The 17,517-nt window shown below is 41.9% G+C and overlaps 1 protein-coding gene across 1 annotated transcript in view; it reads right to left on the bottom strand.

Annotated features, from left to right (window-relative positions):
* Positions 1–929: 929 nt before the first annotated feature.
* Positions 930–17,517, bottom strand: part of LOC128644603 (catalase) — an 82,392-nt gene continuing 65,804 nt past the window's right edge. The window contains exons 5-7 of the mRNA XM_053697149.1: positions 8,182–8,289; positions 1,928–2,014; positions 930–1,642 (exon numbers count right to left, since the gene is read on the bottom strand). Of these exons, the coding sequence (XP_053553124.1) occupies positions 1,592–1,642; positions 1,928–2,014; positions 8,182–8,289 (246 nt within the window). The 3' untranslated portion in view covers positions 930–1,591. The remainder of the gene's footprint in view (positions 1,643–1,927; positions 2,015–8,181; positions 8,290–17,517) is intronic.

Consider the following 17,517-nt stretch of genomic DNA (forward strand, 5'->3'; position numbering starts at 1 on the left):
TCATTACATTATACAGAGTGTATGAACAAGAACAGATCTCTGTATTAGTGACACTACATGACATAGCACATCAGTATCTCAGTTCATCACAAATTACAATATACAGTAAAAAGCCAGAATGCAGCAGCACCATTGCTGCTGCAGTCTTGATTTTAACCGTTTATGGTGGGGTTTTGGTATAGACCCTAACAGCTTGCACGGATTGACTCCACTGATTGCTGAACAGCTATTTTTGGATTTGAAATTACAATATACAGAGTGTGTATGATCTTGTGACTGCAGATTTGGGTTCTACCTATAAAAGCACCATGTATGTTTACCATGTTACAGTGATACGTGAGCCTGTGTGTAAAACCTACATACTAGTAACTATTGGTGACATAGTAGTGGTGTCAGCACCTCAGGATTTCACCCATCTCAAACCTCAGTTACAGAACTATAATATTCCTCTCTGGCACCTGCTCCCCCACCTATACCCACTCTGCTCATCACCCTCCTATTCCTAAAGAACCGTTAAACGCTACTTCCATACGTGTCCAATTTTACTCCTGTTAATAACTTACCATTTGATAAATATAAGGGTTGGGACATAATTTACCAAGGGTGGTGCCATCTCACTGGTCAGAGCCAGTCTGTTATCCATAACTTGCTTGGTTATTTCTGTACAATCTGTATGCCACGTGCTACTCCATTAGGTGAGCTATAGGCAGTTTATAATAAAGGGTTTTTCACAGTTGGGCATCCAACATCAGATTTTCTCATTTGTTTCTCAAACACATTTCTCTTGTATCAAGATTGAGGGAATGTTTATCTGGAGGACATAAGGTCTTCCCCAAGCTAGTCTTTCCCAAGTTGCTCGAACCAATGTCACAGGCTCATCACAAGAGCAGAACCATCAGATTAACTAACAAAAGACAGTAGAGCTGTACTAACTGCAGACATGTTTATTGTAGGATACAAGTAACATAATTAGGTGTTAAATTCCAGTTCTTCTGTATTCCAGGCTACATCCCAATCTCTAATAAGCAGTTAGACCAGGCCACCAGACCTTGCTCTATTGGCTGCCGCACCCTAGGAATTATCAGATGCACCTGGTACTTGCCATGCGCCACCCTTGTGCCATGCTTACCGCAGCTAGTCACCCCTTACTGTAAGGCACAGAGTATAATGTTCTACACAATCCTCATGGATCACAACACAGTTTAAGATCTTACGGCTAATGACACCAAGGTCTGATATTTATCAAAAATATTGTCAGTAAAAATTCATCTATGGAACTGAAACAGCCATTAGTTACTTTCTAACACATATAACATTTCAGGTGTTAGATGATTTATGGGGTTTTATCAAAAACTGTAAATAGGAACATGCATTTGGTAACTGTATATCGGACCCTTTCTGCAAGCGCTAGGAACCCTGCCCTAATTAGTAGCTACTGCATTTAATATGTATCTTTCTACATAAAGTAGTAGGACGGAAAATATATTTCAAGTTGATTTGTAGTACAATCAAAGGTCTTTGGAAAGTTAGATGCCACAATTAAAAAGCTGTGCAATATTGGCTTAGATGAAGGATCCCTGAAGCAGAGAGATTACAGATTTGATTTGTCTTTGGTATTTTGAGTGTAGGTCCTCACAGTTTTCTGTAATAAAAAGAATTATGATTAGCAAAACGGCATGGTGCAGTAATAAACAGTTTATCTTATGCAGTAAGATTTCTATAGGAGCTGTAAAATGCACTTGAGAGGTGCCAGGAAGTATATTCTGAGACAGGAGTAAGAGCGGAGCACATTGTGACAGTCCTCTATAACTGGAACTTGTAATGCAGAGAAAATACAAAACACCAGGTGAGACAGATCTGCAGCATTGTGCGCAAGTGTCTCCGGATCAGACAGGTGCATTAAGAACACATAAGGGAAGAGTTGTACCTTCTTCGGAACCTCAGCATTAAATTTATCCAGCAGTTTCTGGATACGTGAGCCGTAATCGGGGTGTACGTCCGTGAAGTTTTTCACCTGAAAAAGAGGAATTATAAAGAACATTTGCTAATCGCTCCTGGAGACGCTAAATATGTTACATAAGTGTAAGACGCTATGTTTAGCGCAGGGATACACACAGCTATAGTGATCTGCACACAGTATATATATTTAGTGAAGGGATACACGCAGCTATAGTGATCTGCACAGAGTATATATGTTTAGTGCAGGGATACACGCAGCTATAGTGATCTGCACAGAGTATATATGTTTAGAGCAGGGATAAAGGCAGCTATAGTGAACTGCACACAGTATATATGTTTAGTGCAGGGATACAACGCAGCTATAGTGAACTGCACACAGTATATATGTTTAGTGAAGGGATACACGCAGCTATAGTGATCTGCACAGAGTATATATGTTTAGAGCAGGGATAAAGGCAGCTATAGTGAACTGCACACAGTATATATGTTTAGTGAAGGGATACACGCAGCTATAGTGATCTGCACAGAGTATATATGTTTAGAGCAGGGATAAAGGCAGCTATAGTGATCTGCACACAGTATATATGTTTAGTGCAGGGATACACGCAGCTATAGTGAACTGCACACAGTATATATGTTTAGTGAAGGGATACACGCAGCTATAGTGAACTGCACAGAGTATATATGTTTAGAGCAGGGATAAAGGCAGCTATAGTGAACTGCACACAGTATATATGTTTAGAGCAGGGATAAAGGCAGCTATAGTGAACTGCACACAGTATATATGTTTAGTGCAGGGATACACGCAGCTATAGTGAACTGCACACAGTATATATGTTTAGAGATGGGATAAAGGCAGCTATAGTGAACTGCACACAGTATATATGTTTAGTGCAGGGATACACGCAGCTATAGTGAACTGCACACAGTATATATGTTTAGTGAAGGGATACACGCAGCTATAGTGAACTGCACAGAGTATATATGTTTAGAGCAGGGATAAAGGCAGCTATAGTGAACTGCACACAGTATATATGTTTAGTGCAGGGATACACGCAGCTATAGTGAACTGCACACAGCATATAGGTTTAGAGCAGGGATAAAGGCAGCTATAGTGATCTGCACACAGTATATAGGTTTAGAGCAGGAATACACGCAGCTATAGTGAACCGCACACTCAGTATATACGTTTAGTGCAGAGATATAGGTAGCTATAGTAAACTGCAATTTCAGCTTCATCGCTTAGAAATAAGGGAAAACACAGACAAAAGCTCATTTGTTAGTGCGCCCTCTGCTGGGAGCTGAGCAACTTGTCTCGTCACCAGCTCCTTCCATAACCTGTTTAGGCTTGGGCTGAATGTTTAACCCTTAACAGGAGTCTACAAGTGACAGAACACCCTGCTACACATTTCTAGGAATATTTACAAGTTTGTCTTAGATAAATTGTACAAACAAAATGTTACTGCATTCACTTTATAGGTTCCCAGCTTACTAATCATTCTTCTTGTGCAGGTACGTACCCATACTAAAATTGCTCAGTGTTACTGATAGATCTGATAAATGGTGATTTCAGTATTTAGGAATGAGCCTGCTGGTGGTGTGAGACAGGGATTTCAGTGTTTAGGAATGAGCCTGCTGGTGGTGTGAGACAGGGATTTCAGTGTTTAGGAATGAGCCTGCTGGTGGTGTGAGACAGGGATTTCAGTGTTTAGGAATGAGCCTGCTGGTGGTGTGAGACGGGGATTTCAGTGTTTAGGAATGAGCCTGCTGGTGGTGTGAGACAGGGATTTCAGTGTTTAGGAATGAGCCTGCTGGTTGTGTGAGGCAGGGATTTCAGTATTTAGGAATGAGCCTGCTGGTGGTGAGAGACAGGGATTTCAGTATTTAGGAATGAGCCTGCTGGTGGTGTGAGACAGGGATTTCAGTATTTAGGAATGAGCCTGCTCGTGGTGTGAGACAGGGATTTCAGTGTTTAGGAATGAGCCTGCTGGTGGCGTGAGACAGGGATTTCAGTGTTTAGGAATGAGCCTGCTGGTGGCGTGAGACAGGGATTTCAGTGTTTAGGAATGAGCCTGCTGGTGGTGTGAGACTACAAGTGACAGAACACCCTGCTACACATTTCTAGGAATATTTACAAGTTTGTCTTAGATAAATTGTACAAACAAAATGTTACTGCATTCACTTTATAGGTTCCCAGCTTACTAATCATTCTTCTTGTGCAGGTACGTACCCATACTAAAATTGCTCAGTGTTACTGATAGATCTGATAAATGGGGATTTCAGTATTTAGGAATGAGCCTGCTGGTGGTGTGAGACAGGGATTTTAGTGTTTAGGAATGAGCCATGCAGGTGGTGTGAGACAGGGATTTCAGTGTTTAGGAATGAGCCTGCTGGTGGTGTGAGACAGGGATTTCAGTATTTAGGAATGAGCCTGCTGGTGGTGTGAGACAGGGATTTCAGTGTTTAGGAATGAGCCTGCTGGTGGTGTGAGACAGGGATTTCAGTATTTAGGAATGAGCCATGCAGGTGGTGTGAGACAGGGATTTCAGTGTTTAGGAATGAGCCATGCAGGTGGTGTGAGACAGGGATTTCAGTATTTAGGAATGAGCCTGCTGGTGGTGTGAGACAGGGATTTCAGTGTTTAGGAATGAGCCTGCTGGTGGTGTGAGACAGGGATTTCAGTATTTAGGAATGAGCCTGCTGGTGGTGTGAGACAGGGATTTCAGTATTTAGGAATGAGCCTGCTGGTGGTGTGAGACAGGGATATCAGTGTTTAGGAATGAGCCTGCTGGTGGTGTGAGACAGGGATTTCAGTGTTTAGGAATGAGCCTGCTGGTGGTGTGAGACGGGGATTTCAGTGTTTAGGAATGAGCCTGCTGGTGGTGTGAGACGGGGATTTCAGTGTTTAGGAATGAGCCTGCTGGTGGTGTGAGACGGGGATTTCAGTGTTTAGGAATGAGCCTGCTGGTGGTGTGAGACGGGGATTTCAGTGTTTAGGAATGAGCCTGCTGGTGGTGTGAGACGGGGATTTCAGTGTTTAGGAATGAGCCTGCTGGTGGTGTGAGACGGGGATTTCAGTGTTTAGGAATGAGCCTGCTGGTGGTGTGAGACGGGGATTTCAGTGTTTAGGAATGAGCCTGCTGGTGGTGTGAGACGGGGATTTCAGTGTTTAGGAATGAGCCTGCTGGTGGTGTGAGACGGGGATTTCAGTGTTTAGGAATGAGCCTGCTGGTGGTGTGAGACGGGGATTTCAGTGTTTAGGAATGAGCCTGCTGGTGGTGTGAGACGGGGATTTCAGTGTTTAGGAATGAGCCTGCTGGTGGTGTGAGACGGGGATTTCAGTGTTTAGGAATGAGCCTGCTGGTGGTGTGAGACGGGGATTTCAGTGTTTAGGAATGAGCCTGCTGGTGGTGTGAGACGGGGATTTCAGTGTTTAGGAATGAGCCTGCTGGTGGTGTGAGACGGGGATTTCAGTGTTTAGGAATGAGCCTGCTGGTGGTGTGAGACGGGGATTTCAGTGTTTAGGAATGAGCCTGCTGGTGATGTGAGACGGGGATTTCAGTGTTTAGGAATGAGCCTGCTGGTGGTGTGAAACAGGGATTTCAGTGTTTAGGAATGAGCGTGCTGATTGTGTGAGATGGGGATTAAATTGTTTAGGAATGAGCGTGCTGGTTGTGTGAGACAGGGATTTCAGTGTTTAGGAATGAGCGTGCTGGTTGTGTGAGATGGGGATTAAATTGTTTAGGAATGAGCGTGCTGGTTGTGTGAGACAGGGATTTCAGTGTTTAGGAATTAGCCTGTTGGTTGTGTGAGATGGGGGATTTCAGTGTTTAGGAATGAGCCTGCTGGTTGTGTGAGATGGGGATTAAATTGTTTAGGAATGAGCGTGCTGGTTGTGTGAGACAGGGATTTCAGTGTTTAGGAATTAGCCTGTTGGTTGTGTGAGATGGGGGATTTCAGTGTTTAGGAATGAGCCTGATGGTGGTGTGAGACTGGGATTTCAGTGTTTAGGAATGAGCCTGCTGGTGGTGTGAGACGGGGATTTCAGTGTTTAGGAATGAGCCTGCTGGTGGTGTGAGACGGGGATTTCAGTGTTTAGGAATGAGCCTGCTGGTGGTGTGAGACGGGGATTTCAGTGTTTAGGAATGAGCGTGCTGATTGTGTGAGATGGGGATTAAATTGTTTAGGAATGAGCGTGCTGGTTGTGTGAGACAGGGATTTCAGTGTTTAGGAATTAGCCTGTTAGTTGTGTGAGATGGGGGATTTCAGTGTTTAGGAATCCAATGCATTGATAAAAATCTAAAAAACTAAAACTTGATAAGCTAGACATATATCAGTGTAGTAGGTTCAGGAGTAATTTGCAGAAGCTTCTTCACAGAAAGGGAGATTAATTCATGAAATAAACGTCTGTTAAACTGTAAGTGACAATGACAAACACTGTGGGGGACTTAAAGAATGCCTAGGGAGAAGCATAAGGCTATCCTACATACTAATTAATGCCTTGGGAGAAGCATAAGGCTATCCTACATACTAATTAATGCCTAGGGAGAAGCATAAGGCTATCCTACATACTAATTACTGCCTCGGATAAGCACAAGGCTATCCTACATACTAATTAATGCCTGGGATAAGCACAAGGCTATCCTACATACTAATTAATGCCCGGGATAAACATAAGGCTATCCTACATACTAATTAATGCCCGGGATAAGCATAAGACTATCCTATGTACTAATTAAGGCCTGGGATAAGCACAAGGCTATCCTACGTACTAATTAATACCTGGGGTAAACATGAGGCTATCCTACATACTAATTAATGCCTGGGATAAGTATAAGGCTATCCTACGTACTAATTAATGCCTGGGATAAGCACAAGGCTATCCCTACATACCAACAGCATGCCTGCTTATAAGCTGGGATAGACCTAAGCCTATCCTATGTACTAGTAAATGGCTGGGATAGACATAACCCTATCCTACGTACTAGTAAATGGTTGGGATAGACATAACCATATCCTACGTACTAGTAAATGGCTGGGATCGACATAAGGCTATCCTACGCACGAGTAAATGGCTGGGATCGACATAAGGCTATCCTACGCACGAGTAAATGGCTGGGATCGACATAAGGCTATCCTAGGCACGAGTAAATGGCTGGGATCGACATAAGGCTATCCTAGGCACGAGTAAATGGCTGGGATCGACATAACCCTATCCTACGTACTAGTAAATGGCTGGGATCGACATAAGGCTATCCTACGTACGAGTAAATGGCTGGGACAGACATAACCCTATCCTACGTACTAGTAAATGGCTGGGATTGACATAAGGCTATCCTACGTACTAGTAAATGGCTGGGACAGACATAACCCTATCCTACGTACGAGTAAATGGCTGGGACAGACATAACCCTATCCTACGTACTAGTAAATGGCTGGGATCGACATAAGGCTATCCTACGTACGAGTAAATGGCTGGGACAGACATAACCCTATCCTACGTACTAGTAAATGGCTGGGACTGACATAAGCCTATCCTACGTACTAGTAAATGGCTGGGACAGACATAACCCTATCCTACGTACGAGTAAATGGCTGGGACAGACATAACCCTATCCTACGTACTAGTAAATGGCTGGGATCGACATAAGCCTATTCTACGTACGAGTAAATGGCTAGGACAGACATAAGCCTATTCTACGTACAAGTAAATGGCTAGGACAGACATAAGCCTATCTTACGTACTAGTAAATGGCTGGTACAGACATAAGCCTATTCTACGTACTAGTAAATGGCTGGTACAGACATAAGCCTATCCTACGTACTAGTAAATGGCTGGGATAGACATAAGCCTATCCTACGCACTAGTTAATGGCTGGGATAGACATAACCCTATCCTACGTACTAGTAAATGGTTGGGATAGACAAAGCTATCCTACGTACTAGTTAATGGCTGGGACAGACATAACCCTATCCTACGTACTAGTAAATGGCTGGGATAGACATTAGCCTATCCTACAAACTAAGCTAACATTTTATAGAAAAAACTTGTTGGGTCTATGGTTTTAACCAGACATTAAAATGTATTTCTTTCACTGTATCTACAAATATTTGCTGCTCTGATGTGAGATATAATTATGCCCACTGACCTTAGATGACTGCACCGTATGAAGAGATGACGCACCTCATTTTGCTGCATGCGCAGGCATACTCGGTACTCACCGCTCTCTTCTGAATAAACAGCTGCGCATCCTTCAGGTGTCCGGCAATATTTTCACACAGGCGCTGGCGTTCCTCCTCACTCAGCACTTTTGTGTAAAAGTCACGCACCTATAGGAGGAGAGACAAAGCTCTTGTTGGCAAGATGGCTAGTATTTATTAAACAAGTATTAGCAAACATGTAATTGCTTTCAGCTGCTTCAAGGTGCGTATTATAATCCCATCAGTATTCAGGGTTAGATTTCAATACAAAAAATATTATTTAAAGCAGAAATGTGCCGATATCCAATTAGAGTCCAACCTTATATTTAAACAAAATGGAATAAATCAGACAGTAATAAAAAGTTTGATTCCTAAAACAAGAATAAAATACACAGCAGTAACAGTGAAGCACAGTAACGACAGCATCTCTAACTTGCTGCAAAAAGAAATTTATGCTGACCTGATAAATTGATTTCTTCTACGATACGAGTCGACAGATGTCATCCTTACTTGTGGGATATTATCCTCCTGCTAACAGGAAGTGGCAAAGAGCACCACAGCAGAGCTGTATATATAGCTCCTCCCTTCCCCTCCACCCCCAGTCATTCGACCGAAGGTTTAAGGAAGAGAAAGGAAAAACTAAAAGGTGCAGAGGTGACTGAAGTTGTAAAAATAAAATATAATCTGTCTTAAAATGACAGGGAGGGCCGTGGACTCGTCGTATCGTAGAAGAAATAAATTTATCAGGTAAGCATAAATTTCCTTTTCTTCTACTAGATACGACGAGTCCACGGATTTCATCCTTACTTGTGGGATACAATACCAAAGCTACAGGACACGGATGAAAGGGAGGGACAAGACAGACCTAAACGGAAGGCACCACTGCTTGAAGAACTTTTCTCCCAAAAATAGCTTCCGAAGAAGTAAAAGAATCAAATTTGTAGAATTTGGAAAAAGTATGAAGGGACGACCAAGTCGCAGCCTTACAAATCTGTTCAACAGATGTATCGTTTTTAAAGGCCCATGTGGAAGCCACAGCCCTAGTAGAATGAGCCGTAATTCTTTCAGGAGGCTGCTGTCCAGCAGTCTCATATGCCATATGGATGATACTCCTCAGCCAAAAAGAAAGCTAGCCGTAGCTTTCTGACCCCTACGCTTTCCAGAATAAACAATGAATAATGAAGATGAATGACGGAAATCCTTAGTTGCCTGCAAGTAGAACTTTAAGGCACGACCACGTCCAGGTTATGTAACAGACGCTCCTTCTTAGGAGGATTAGGACACAAGGAAGGAACAACAATTTCCTGATTAATATTCTTATTTGAAACAACCTTAGGAAGAAACCCAGGTTTGGTACGTAAAACCACCTTATCAGAATGAAATATGAGATATGGCGAATCACACTAAGGCTGAAAGCTCAGAAACTCTTCGAGCGGAAGAAATAGCAACTAAAAACAGAACTTTCCAAGATAACAATTTAATATCTATGGAATGCATGGGTTCAAACGGAACCCCTTGAAGAACTCTAAGAACTAAATTCAAACTCCAGGTCTAAATACAGGCTTTATTCTAGTTAGAGCCTGACAAATAGACTGAACATCTGCCAAACGTTTGTGAAACAATATTGACAAAGCAGAAATCTGTCTCTTTAAGGAACTTGCTGATAACCCTTTCTCCAATCCTTCTTAGAGAAAAGACAGAATCCTGGGAATCCTAACTTTACTCCATGAGTAACCCTTGGATTCACACCAATAAAGATATTTACGCCATATCTTATAATAGATTTTTCTAATGACAGGCTTTCTAGCCTGTATCAAAGTATCGATGACCGAATCAGAGAATCCTCGCTTAGATAAAATCAAGCGTTCAATCTCCACGCAGTTAGCTACAGAGAAATTAGATTTGGATGTTGGAAAGGACCTTGAATGAGGTCCTGTCTCAAAGGAAGTTTCCACGGTGGCAGAGAGGACATGTCCACTAGATTCGCATACGAAGTCCTGCGTGGCCACGCAGGCGCCATCAGGATTACTGAAGCTCTCTCCTGTTTGATTCGAGCAATCACGCGTGGTAGGAGAGGAAAAGGTGGAAACACATAAGCTAGGCTGCACTGCCAAGGCATCTATCAGTTCGGCCTGAGGATCCCTCAACCTGTATCCGTATCTTGGAAGTTTGGCATTCTGTCGAGATGCCATCAGATCCAATTCCGGTCTGCCCCATCGGAGAATCAGTGAGGCAAACACCTCCGGGTGGAGTTCCCACTCACCCGGATGAAAGGTCTGTCGACTTAGAAAATCCACTTCCCAGTACACCTGGGATGTAGATTGCTGACAGATAACAAGAGTGGGCCTCCGCCCATCAGATTATCTTGGATACTTCTATCATAGCTAAGGAACTCCTTGTTCTCCCCTGATGATTGATATATGCCACAGTCGTGATGTTGCCGACTGGAATCTGATGAATTTGGCCGAAGCCAACTGAGGCCACGCCTGAAGTGCATTGAATATTGCTCTCAGTTCCAGAATATTGATTGGAAGTAGAGACTCCACCTGAGTCCAAACACCCTGAGCCTTCAGGGAATTCCAGACTGCACCGCAGAAGGCTGGCGTCCGTTGTCACTATCACCCACGAAGGTCTGCGGAAACAAGTCCCCTGGGACAGATGATCCGGCGACAACCACCAAAGAAGAGAGTCTCTGGTTTCTTGATCTAGATTTATCTGAGGAGATAAATCTGCATAATCCCCATTCCACTGTCCGAGCATGCACAGCTGCAGTGGTCTGAGATGAAAGCGAGCAAACGGAATGATGTCCATTGCCGCTACCATTAATCCAATTACCTCCATACACTGAGCTACTGATGGCCGAGGAATGGACTGAAGTACTCGGCAAGTACTTAGAATCTTTGATTTTCTGATCTCCGTCAGAAATATTTTCATGTCTACCGAGTCTATCAGAGTTCCCAAGAAAGGAACCCTTGTCTGTGGAACTAGTGAACTTTTCTCTATGTTCATCTTCCAACCATCAGTTCTCAGGAAAGACAACACTGTGTCCGTGTGAGATTTTTTTCAGCTGATAAGTTGACGCCTGAATCAGAATATCGTCCAGATAAGGCGCCACTGCTATGCCTCGCGGTCCGAGAACCGCCGGAAGAGACCCTAGAACCTTTGTGAAGATTCTGGGTGCTGTGGCCAACCCGAAGGGAAGAGCCACGAACTGATAATGTTTGTCCAGGAAGGCAAACCTTAGAAACTGATGAGCCTTGTTGATAGGAATATGAAGGTAAGCATCCTTAAAGTCCACGGTAGTCATATTGACCCTAATGGATCATTGGTAAGATTGTTCGTATAGTCTCCATTTTGAACGATGGGACTCTGAGAAACTTGTTTAGACACTTGAGGTCTAAAATGGGTCTGAAAGTTCCCTCTTTTTTGGGAACCACAAAAAGATTTGAGTAAAACCCCGTCCCGATTTTGGAACGGGACAAATTACTCCCATGGTAGAAAGGTCTTTTACACAGCGTAAGAACGCCTCTCTTTATCTGGTCTGCAGATAATCTTGAAAGATGAAATTTCCCTCTTGGGAGAAAATCCTTGAATTCCAATTGATAACCGTGGGTCACTATTTCCAGCGCCCAGGGGTCCTGAATATCTCTTGCCCAAGCCTGGGCAAAGAAAGAAAGTCTGCCCCCTACTAGATCCGGTCCCGGATCGGGGGCCGCCCCTTCATGCTGTCTTTGTAGCAGCAGCGGGCTTCTTGGATTGTTTACCTTTATTCCAATTCTGGTTGGGTCTCCAGACTGACTTAGACTGGGTAAAATTCCCTTCCTGCTTTGTGGAGGAAGAGGAAGCAGAGTGTCCTCCTTTAAAATTCCGAAAGGAACGAAAATTATTTTGTTTACCCCTCATCTTAACAGCCTTATCCTGAGGTAGGGCATGGCCTTTACCTCCTGTAATGTCAAAAATGATTTCCTTCAATTCAGGCCCGAAAAGGGTCTTAACTTTAAAAGGAATAGCTAAAAGCTTAGTTTTTGATGATACATCAGCAGACCAAGATTTGAGCCACAACGCTCTACACGCTAGAATAGCAAATCCTGCGTTTTTCGCCGCTAATTTAGCAATTTTGAAAAGCGGCATCAGTAATAAAAGAATTAGCTAGCTTGAGAGCCTTAATTCTATCCAAAATATCATCTAACGGGGCCTCAAACCAAAAAGCTGCTGCAGTAGTTACTGGAACAATGCAAGCCGTAGGTTGTAAAAGAAACCCCTGATTAATAAATAATTTCTTTAGAAGACCCTCTAATTTTTTATCCATAGGGTCTTTGAAAGCACAACTGTCCTCAATAGGTATAGTTGTACGCTTAGCCAGGGTAGATATTGCTCCCTCTACCTTAGGGACCGTTTGCCACAAGTCCCGAATGGTGTCTGATATGGGAAACATTTTCTTAAAATTAGGAGGGGGAGAAAACGGTATACCTGGTCTATCCCATTCCTTTTTTATAATTTCCGAAATTCTTTTAGGAACTGGAAAAACATCAGTGTAAGTAGGTGTCCATCTTACACAATTTCTCTGGTGGTATTACAATAGGGTAACAATCATCCAGAGTCGCTAAAACCTCCCGAAGTAACTGGCGGAGGTGTTCAAGCTTAAATTTAAAGGACATAGCGTCCGAATCTGTCTGAGGTAACACATTCCCTGAGTCTGAAATCTCTCCCTCAGACAGCAATTCCCTGACCCCCAACTCAGAACACTGTGAGGGTATATCGGAAATAGCTAATAAAGCATCAGAGGATTCAGTATTCACATTAATACCTGACCTACTGCATTTACCCTGTAACACTGGTAATTTAGATAATACCTCTGTAAGGTTAGTTGACATAACTGCAGCCATCTCCTGCAGAGTAAAGGAATTAGACGCACTAGAAGTACTTGTCGCCTGTGTGGGCGTTAAAGGTTGTGACACTTGGGGAGAAATGGATGGCATATCCTGATTCTCTTCAGACTGATAATCACATCCTTAAACACACTATCTTTATTTAGAATATGCTCTTTACAATGTAAGGCCCTTTCATTACAAGAGTTACACAATGTAAGAGAGGGTTCCACAATGGCATCTAAACACATAGAACACTGAGATTCCTCAATGTCAGACATGCTGAACAGACCAGTAAAACCCAACAATAGTACACGCTTTCTGAGAACTGTTTAAAGCATTTAATAAAGTGTTTAAAACGACTGTGTCTTTAAAAAATAAAAAGTTAACAATTTTTTCAAAAGTGCGTTAAACTGTCAATTTTCAAAATTAACTCAATCCCACATAGGGTGAAATAATTTTTGGAAACCGTAAGTATTAAGGGAAGGATTAACTGCTAAAGTATTTATAGCCATTTATAATAAAGTCAGCAAAAAAATACCCTCTGCACCTCGCCACAGCTCTGCTGTGGCGCCTACCTGCCCCCAGGGTACTTCGAGAGGACTCAACAACAATCTGGAGAGGAAAGAACTCTGCTTAAGCTCCACCGGAGCTAATGCCTGCTGCTTCCTAGCCAGAATACAGAGCGCGTCTGAGCGCACGAAAATAAGCCCCGCCCATCAGGACCGATGACCAAGTAGGCCCAAACAACCGCATGAGGAGCGGTTACGATACAAGCTATGTGGAAATGTTTACCCCTTAATAAAACACTACGGTCAGAATGTGTAACAACCAACTGCACAACGTATCTCCCAGTGTCTTTATAATGAATCTTTCAGCCTCTGTCATCATAAACCTTGCCCAAAAAAATGTCAACAGAATAAAATAAATAATGAATAGGTTTCAGTAATACCCCCCTTGAAGATAGGTCTACTGCTTACCCCTTCCCTAACAGGAAATACATTTTCAGCCGTTTTCTGATATACCAAGTCTCCTCAGAATTGAGGTATGTGCAGCCCTTTATTCTGCTGGCAGCATGAATCGGTCTCCACACTGAAGATGTCTCCTGTATTACCTTCAGATCTTTGGTAACCAACATGGATCTTAGTTACAGCTGCTAAGATCATCAACCTCAGGGCAGAATTCTTCTTCCAAATCCCCCTGAGGGAAAACAGTGCTCACCGGTACCATTTAAAATAAAAAACTTATTGATTGAAGAAACACTAACACCTCACTTTACCTCTTCCTAGTATAACACAGGCAGAGAACGACTGGGTGTGGAGGGAAAGGGAGGAGCTATATATACAGCTCTGCTGTGGTGCTCTTTGCCACTTCCTGTTAGCAGGAGGATAATATCCCACAAGTAAGGATGAAATCCGTGGACTTGTCGTATCTTGTAGAAGAAATAGCAACTGGCAAGGGTTTCGGACCCTTATCCATGTTTGACTGACCCGGCGTACCATTTGACTAATTGCCGCTCCGGCCCCCAGCGACTGATCATTTCTCTTTTTGGACTGGGACATCTTGGGGCCTGGAGCTAATGGTACCCAGGAATAGCCGCAGCTTCTTTGGGATCACCCCGAAACTGCAACCTAGCTATTGTGGGGTCCCTATGTGACCATTGTTCCTATGGAGGCGCTAACCTGTCTGGTGGGGCGGGAATCTTGGGATCAGATAAGGCTCTTATCAAGATGGCAAATGTGTATAAACGCAGTGTGTGTATCCCAATAAAGTTTGTTTGTGTTTCACCTTAATACTGGTCTTGTCTGGTTATTAGGGTGGGCTCTTGCTAAAATCACTTTTCCCGCCCTACAGCTACAGGTTCCAGGTACAGGATGGATCTTTTGGCGGAGATACCTAGTCGAGTTATCCGGAGTCCGTCACAATAACATACTGTAGAAAACAGTAATTATAACCTAATATTAACCTTTCACCAAGCATGGAGCATGGCAATGTTATCTTCCTGGGTGTACCCCTTCCAGTATGGATCCTTGGGGCCCCTCTGCATGCTGAAGTGAAATTGCCGACACCTCCCCATCCTAGCTCCTTGTGGTCTCTTAAATCAGTGTATACATTGCTTAACCTCAAATACCAAAGCTAGAAGGCAATGGTGCATGAAAGTGCCTTAGGCATGAAACACGTAAGGTATTATTGCTATTTGTGCCTAAGCTGTTTATATGACCCTTTGAACTGTTTTTAACAAATAAGTAGTACATTTTAATGTTTACTTCCATGATACTCTTCTGCAGGGCCACCACTAGAAATTTCGGGGCCCCGGACTTAACCATTGATCACAAATACACAAAAACAAAAAAAAAAAAACACACACACCCTCACAGAGACACCCATAAAAAAAGCTCAAAGACACCCACCCTCACAGAGAGACCCACAGAAAAAAAATGCACACACACTCAGAGACACAAACCAAAGCACAAAGATATCAACACAGACACCCACAGAAACACTCACAGGAGGAAACATTTATGCACCTTGCATCCCCTAAATCAACAGTATGTGACATGCATGATAAAAAAAATGCAGAAATTAAGAGATCACTTTTTAAAGAATCATATTTGTAAATGTGCAAAAAAAATAATTCTGTGAATTCAAAATTGTACATCTGGGTAGATGGCTAGATGAAGAAAAGTACTTTTAAAAGGTTGACATATGTTTGATTTTTCCCCATTTTCCCCAACCAAGAGCACCACTTCAAAAATAGTGTACGAATGTTCCCATCTGTCAGCTGTACTTACTGATTTTGAAAATGCTGTGGTACTCATACCATTAGATCTGGTTAAATGCAGGATTTAGGCTTGTTGGTATGTATTTTAAAATTAAGTCAGCTGTAGTGTAAACTGTACAGTTTTAAGTTAACCTGTCTCATTTCAAACACTGAGCAATCTTAGTCTGAGAGTATAACATGTATGCAGATGTAAAAATCTTAGATAAAATGCCTCCTTGCATCTGGAAAGTCTTTGCATAAAGGGGCAGTAAACTGTAATATATATATATATACACATATATACACACACATATACACACATATATATATATATATATATATACACATACACACACAGGTAGCCCCCAGTTTACGCCGTGGTTAGGTTCCAGAAGGAATGGTTGTAAATCGAAACCGTTGTAAATTGAAACCCAGTTTATAATGTAAGTCAATGGGAAGTGAGGGAGATAGGTTCCAGGCCCTCTCAAAATTGTCATAAGTAACACCTAATACATTATTTTTAAAGCTTTGAAATGAAGACTTTAAATGCTATACAGCATTATAAACCTAATAAAATAATCACACAACACAGAATATATAATTAAACTAAGTTAAATGAACAAAAACATTTGCTAAACAGTATTATAAACCTAATAAAATAATAACAATACAGACTACACTTGCATTTTTCTGCAAACAGTTCTTTCTATGCATTCCAATCTGGACTGATTTATAGACAGGAAGATCTTGTTCCTTTGAAATCTGCTCAATAGCTCAGGTCTGGTTAAACTGATTAATTTCAGCTTGCTTGGCTTTGCTGCAACACAAGCGGACAGCTCCACCTACTGGCTATTTTAATAAATGCACTGCTTCTCAATGCTTTTCAATAGCAGTCACATGACTGGAAAAAAAGGTTGTTATTCTGAAACGGTGTAAATTGAACCGTTGTAAAACGAGGGCCACCTGTATATATATATATATATATATATATATATATATATATATATATATATATATATATATATATATATATATATATATATATATATATATATATATATATATATATATATATATATATATATATATATATATATATATATATAAAAGCTTTAACCAAGATGCCAAAGAAATGGCAGAGGCTTTCTGACCTTTCCTAGGACCAGAAAAAAACAGGCTATAAGTCTTTATGAAATCTTTAGTAGTTTCGACATAATATTTCAAAGCTCTTACAACATCCAAAGAATTTAAAGATCTTTTAAGAGTATTCTTGGGATTAGGACACAAGGAAGGAACAACAATTTCCCTACTAATGTTAGAATTCACAACCTTAGGAAGAAATTTAAACGTTCGCAAAGTTCGGAAAACAGCCTTATCCTGATGGAAAATCAGAATAGGAGACTCACAAGAGAGAGCAGACAATTCGGAAACTCTTCTAGCTGAAGAGATGGCCAAAAGAAACAACACTTTCCAAGAAAGTAGTTTAATGTCCAAAGAATGTATAGGCTCAAAAGGAGGTGCCTGCAAAGCCTTTAAAACAAAAGACTCCAAGGAGGAAAGATTGATTTAACAACAGGCTTGATACGAACCAAAGCCTGAACAAAACAGTGAATATCAGGAAGTTTAGCAATCTTTCTATGAAATAAAACAAAGAGCAGAGATTTGTCCCTTCAAGGTACTTGCAGACAAACATTTATCCAAACCATCCTGAAGAAACTGTAAAATTCT

Source organism: Bombina bombina, unplaced genomic scaffold, assembly GCF_027579735.1.
Source record: "Bombina bombina isolate aBomBom1 unplaced genomic scaffold, aBomBom1.pri scaffold_530, whole genome shotgun sequence".
In the NCBI taxonomy this organism is placed as follows: domain Eukaryota; kingdom Metazoa; phylum Chordata; class Amphibia; order Anura; family Bombinatoridae; genus Bombina; species Bombina bombina.